Source organism: Polypterus senegalus, chromosome 1 (assembly GCF_016835505.1).
Source record: "Polypterus senegalus isolate Bchr_013 chromosome 1, ASM1683550v1, whole genome shotgun sequence".
NCBI classification, from domain to species: domain Eukaryota; kingdom Metazoa; phylum Chordata; class Cladistia; order Polypteriformes; family Polypteridae; genus Polypterus; species Polypterus senegalus.
In genome coordinates this window covers 260,083,517-260,089,516 of record NC_053154.1, presented here as the reverse complement: position 1 = coordinate 260,089,516, position 6,000 = coordinate 260,083,517, and the positions used below count along the sequence as shown (strand labels likewise).

General features: G+C 34.1%; 1 protein-coding gene across 4 annotated transcripts in view; it reads right to left on the bottom strand.

Annotated features, from left to right (window-relative positions):
• Window positions 1-2,618: 2,618 nt before the first annotated feature.
• The window catches only part of LOC120541319 (A disintegrin and metalloproteinase with thrombospondin motifs 3), a 325,004-nt gene continuing 321,622 nt past the window's right edge, over window positions 2,619-6,000 (bottom strand). For all 4 annotated transcript variants that reach the window (XM_039772826.1, XM_039772833.1, XM_039772841.1 and 1 more), the window contains 2 exons: window positions 5,494-5,604; window positions 2,619-4,518 (listed from right to left, as the gene is read on the bottom strand). In XM_039772826.1, coding sequence (XP_039628760.1) covers window positions 3,890-4,518; window positions 5,494-5,604 — 740 coding nt within the window. In that variant the 3' untranslated portion in view covers window positions 2,619-3,889. The remainder of the gene's footprint in view (window positions 4,519-5,493; window positions 5,605-6,000) is intronic.

Here is a 6,000-nt window from a genome sequence, read left to right as displayed (position 1 = left end):
AAACAACAGACATAATTTCAGTTCCTTAGATGCTCTATGAAGGCAATCTGTTTTAATAAACTTCCATAGCCTCGTGCACTACTATGCCGATTCTTCTTATCTGGAACACGTTTACTCAGAAATTGGTTGCTGTTACTAGAATACTCACACATATGTACAGCTGAACAGCAAATTATCAACATAACCATATTTTGTGCAAATTAAAAACCAAATGAACTTAAAAAAAAGTAACTGGAGAAATTATTTCAACATAAATTAACAATGTATGCTGCAAACCTGAAAATTGGAAAATATTACTCTGTAAAACTGAAACTATAAAACAGGAGTTAAAATCAAAGATGTGCACAACCAAAATATCTGAATCTGAATAAATATATCCAAAGCATTTCCACAAGGCCATGTTTGAGAACAGTGAAAACACAATCCCTTCATCAGTGTGTCTCCTAACATAATAAAACTCATACATACACACACACAAAAGGATAAAACGGAACAATTTGAAAAAAACAAAATTAGACACATTGTGGCATTCCATTGGTATGTCAGCACCTTTGTAAAATAAGTACACATATATTTATTTTCTGAATGCGAGATGTCCAGTACAGTATCATATTTATACATATATATATGTAACTGGCACAATGTAACAAGAAAATAAATCAAGTTTAACCTTAAGTGCTGTCTGCCCCACATTACTTTGTTTCAAAGACATATTTCTAAAGTACCACGTGCTTCAACAAAGTTTAACAATACTGAGCAAAACAGCTGCACAAAAACTCTCCATAATCAGATTTTTGCTAAACATTCAGTGTAAACTGTATTTTGGTTTCCAAAAGACATATGAATTGAAGTTTGGCAATAATACATAAGAGTAAACTTACCAAGGATCTTAAAGGTTATTTCACAGTTGATTCTTGGCTAAATTACATCGACCATTAATGTCAAGAACAATAATAAGAATTTTAGCACCTTCTCATGGGATGATTTTTTTTTAACTCTTTCTGGTCATATGTTTCAAATAAATGATTTAGTACAAATTTGTAAACCTGAAATTGCACGACACTGATGATGGCTTGGAGAGAAAAAGGGATAGTCATTTTCAAACACAGTAAAACATATATATACTGTATATATATATATATATATATATATATATATATATATATATATATATATAAAAAATATACAGTATAACAGTGCATCCGGAAAGTATTCACAGCACATCAATTTTTCCACATTTTGTTACGTTACAGCCTTATTCCAAAATGGATTAAATTCATTTTTTGCTCAGAATTCTACACACAACACCCCATAATGACAATGTGAAAAAAGTTTACTTGAGATTTTTGCAAATTTATTAAAAATAAAAAAATTGAGAAAGCACTTGTACTTAAGTATTCACAGCCTTTGCCATGAAGCTCAAAATTGAGCTCAGGTACATCCTGTTTCCCCTGATCATCCTTGAGATGTTTCTGCAGCTTAATTGGAGTCCACCTTTGGCAAATTCTGTTGATTGGACATGATTTGGAAAGGCACACACCATCTATATAAGGTCCCACAGTTGACAGTTAATGTCAAGAGCACAAATCAAGCATGAAGTCAAAGGATTTGTCCGTAGACCTCCGAGACAGGATTGTCTCGAGGCACAAATCTGGGGAAGGTTACAGAAAAATTTCTGCTGCTTTGAAGGTCCCAATGAGCACAGTAGCCTCCATCATCCGTAAGTGGAAGAAGTTCGAAACCACCAGGACTCTTCCTAGAGCTGGCTGGCCATCTAAACTGAGCAATCGGGGGAGAAGGGCATTAGTCAGGGAGATGACCAAGAACTCGATGGTCACTCTGTCAGAGCTCCAGAGGTCCTCTGTGGAGAGAGGAGAACCTTCCAGAAAGACAACCATCTCTGCAGCAATCCACCAATCAGGCCTGTATGGTAGAGTGGCCAGACAGAAGCCACTCCTTAGTAAAAGGCACATGGCAGCCTGTCTGGAGTTTGCCAAAAGGCACCTGAAGGACTCTCAGACCATGAGAAACAAAATTCTCTGGTCTGATGAGACAAAGACTGAACTGTTTGGTGTGAATGCCAGGCGTCACGTTTGGAGAAAACCAGGCACCGCTCATCACCAGGCCAATACCATCCCTACAGTGAAGCATGATGGTGGCAGCATCATGCTGTGGGGATGTTTTTCAGTGGCAGAAACTGGGAGACTAGTCAGGATAAAGGGAAAGATGACTGCAGCAATGTATAGACACATCCTGGATGAAAACATACTCTAGAGCGCTCTTGACCTCAGAATGGGGCAACGGTTAATCTTTCAGCAGGACAACAACCGTAAGCACACAGCCAAGATATCAAAGGAATGGCTTCAGGGCATCATATTCAAAAAGACTTGAGGCTGTAATTGCTGTCAAAGGTGCATCGACAAAGCATTGAGCAAAGGCTGTGACTACTTATGTACACGTGATTTCTCAGTTTTTTTATTTTTAATAAATTTGCAAAAATCCCAAGTAAACGTTTTTTAATGTAATTATGGGGTGTTGTGTGTAGAATTCTGAGGAAAAAAATGATTCCATTTTGCAATAAGGCTGTAACAACAAAATGTGGAAAAAGTGATGCGCTGTGAATACTTTCCGGATGCACTGTATGTATGTGTATATATATATATATATATATATATATGAAATAATGTTTCATTTCCTGAAAGAGCACAAAAGTCATAGATGCAGTATCTGAAATTCCATTTAAAGTTGCTACCTTGCCTCTGAAGTTTAACTTGAGTGGAAAATACTTAAAAACAATGATGTTTGTATATTTAAGAGGTTTTCCCCAGAGAGAACATGGAGAAAAATTAGAGCAGGGAAGTTTTCAATCACATTTTCAGTCCTGATATACACTCACTATATTACTATAGGTTATACTTTTCATCACCATTGTGATGGCAGTTGCAAATAATTTTCTTTTATAACAATAAAAAAGTATTTTACTATTTGCTAGTATTTCAAAATTTAATAAATATTAACATTTAAAGCTCTCATTCATGTATATACAAGAACTATACAAAACACACAATGTTATGACATGTACTGTAATTCACGACTGAACTGACAGATCAAGCAGCAAGTCATTGCAGGTTAAACAGGCTCACTGTATGAAATTCTTTAAGTTGTCCTTCCTCTTGACTCTTTAGAATTTACAATATCCTTTCCAGAGTTATTGTTATACTGTATACCATTGACATTTACACTATATACACTATAACTGGAAACATAATTTAAAAAACAATAACTGAACTGGAAGCAAAGTCAAGGTTGTAACCTGCACTTGTTCAAATACACTGGCACCAGTCACAATGGGATGGCAGTACTTACATATACAGTTTGTTTACATTAATTCAGAAAGTTTTGCTACTAGTTTGCAACACTTGTTTTATTAAGATTAGTGTACCAGCACATAACAAATGAGCACCAGCTTATATTAATACTGGTTTAATTTACTGTGCACTATATACTTTGTCTAAAGTTGTATCTCCAATGCTTTACATTTTTCCCCTACTGCAATAGGTAGCTTTATTGTATTTCCGTAGTTAGCTAATATTTGTCACACTAAAGAGTGATTAATTTATGTGGGAAATGTTATTTATATTTAAAAGCCTTAATTTTAAACTTTCCAGAGGAAGTTGTACCTTAACAGCTGTTTTAAGCAAGTTGTTACACATCTATTGCCAAACCACGAGGTAACCATTTGCCTCATTTGCCTACTGATGTCCACTTACACAGAAATGATTTACTTGCAGCAAATGGATAAAATAAAAAGTGCCTTTGAAAAAACAAGGAGAATGAGAACAAGCAGTGACACTTTGCTGTCAATGGTGTTTCCATTTGACATCAGAAATCATGTCACCACAGGTGAGGTTCTGTGTGTCAAGTCTTTCTCAGAAACAGAATCATCCCTTTTTGATTTGGTGACCCCTGAGAAACTTAAAGTGCTCACCCTAAGGTTTGAGCCAGGCAAAGTCATATCTGCTTTTAACGTAAGCCGTGGCGAAGAAGTGGTATCTAAACTCTCCAAGGCTTCAGTACCTGCTAGTTTTTGGACATGAGGTAGTTTAATTGTAGTTATAATATGTTCATTGTTTACAGATGAGGTGTTATGAACCCTTGAGTTTGTTACAAAGGTACCAGATGCAACAGAGACTGTTGTATTGACAATTAGTTCTGAAAGAACAGGAGTTGAATTATTATGGTTTATAGCAGCAACACTTATCATTTCAGGTTGATTCAGGGGGATTGGTATTGTTGATTCTGGTATGGGAAGAGGGCTTGGGTTGGGATGAACTTGCACTGTATCTCCTATAGTTTTATCCTCAGAAGCCAGTTTCTCCAAGTTGGGAGGTTCTGTAGTTGAATCTACTTTTTTGTTACAGGATTCACAGCATAACTTATTATATCCAGGAATGGAACAATAACGGGCTAAGACTTCCATCTGACAGAATATTGATTTATCTCCATGACAAGGCTCATCTGTAATTAAGCAGAGTACAAACACATCCCTTTAGACAAATATTTAAGATAAATATTAACATTTATTAACTCTCTTATATTTTAATGTCACTAACTGTAATTTCAAGTTGCACAAAGCAATGTATTAAATATTTACTACAGTGGTTTAAAATGCATGATTGATGAGCAATACAATAAAAAAGCATTAATAAAGATCTAGAAATTACTACTTTTAATAATATGCCAAGTTCACCAGACACATCCTCTTAGCATGTTTCCTTATAAGATATGTTCAGTGACTGATGACATGAACGATCAACTATTTACAAGCCTCAGTATTCATTTTTTACTCACTTAAGCTTTGTTTTTCCTAAGAACAATGAATGATTTAATTGCTAACAATAATTATGACCTTTTGTTTTGTACAGTTGGAGAACAAGTACTTTTAAGTGATTTACTCAGAGTCACACATGAAACAGAGGCAGGAACTGAACTTACAATATTATGGATAAACTTCCAGTGCTTTAGACACTACACCATACTGTCTGCAATATTATGTTAACCTTTCTACATATAAACTGTACAGAGCTAAACTCTTACGATCTTTTCAAAAATTTAAAGAGATCTAATAATACTTCTACACTAACGGACATAGTATTGAAAGAATTTGCTCAGCTTATTAGGATTTTTTTATATTTGATAGTAAATTGTTTCTTCTGTGTATCGAGGTTGGAAGAATGTTCCGAAGTACACAGTAAAAAACATAGTAAAACCATAGATCTTTTTTTCCAGGAATACTGCATTGCATCTAAAACATTTTAATAAAAACAATAATCACAAAGTTATTATTGTATTATAAGAGCAGGATACATTCATTTTAAATGTTAGCCAAAATAATTAAATTTTCACTAAAGAATGTCAGTCATCAAATATAATTTGATAAATGTCCACTTTTATTGTACATCTTATATGCATTTTTATACATTTATTACTTACTTGTTAAAATCTTGTTAACAGGATTTCTTGGAACATTCTGGGAGACCAAAAGAACCTTTGGGGTTACATTTTGAATAGTTTCCGTGCTCAATGAATGCAGGATGGATTTTTCTTAAAAAAAAGAAAAAGATTTTAACAAACAGGGAATAATGTATCTGCACTTCTTATAATTAAAACTTAGAAGTTAAATCAGGCCAGTTTTTTGCTTGTTATGGATGAGTTAATTGAAATTCTTTTTTTTTGTAATATTAACATAATCTTTTTCATTCCTATCATGATTTGTGAAGTATTCTAAAACCACTGGAGATAAGAGTTTTTGATTTAAAACATATTTAAATTAGTTATATTTGATGCCATTTTGTTTTTTATGGGTGCTGCCATTTTGTCTACTGCTACGATGGCACTGGTAAGAAAATAACTCTATAAAGTGTGCAACTTGAGATGTTACCACTGTGATGAAATTAAAGGTCAGCATTGGACATTTCCTAGTCACCTTAGATTGTGAAT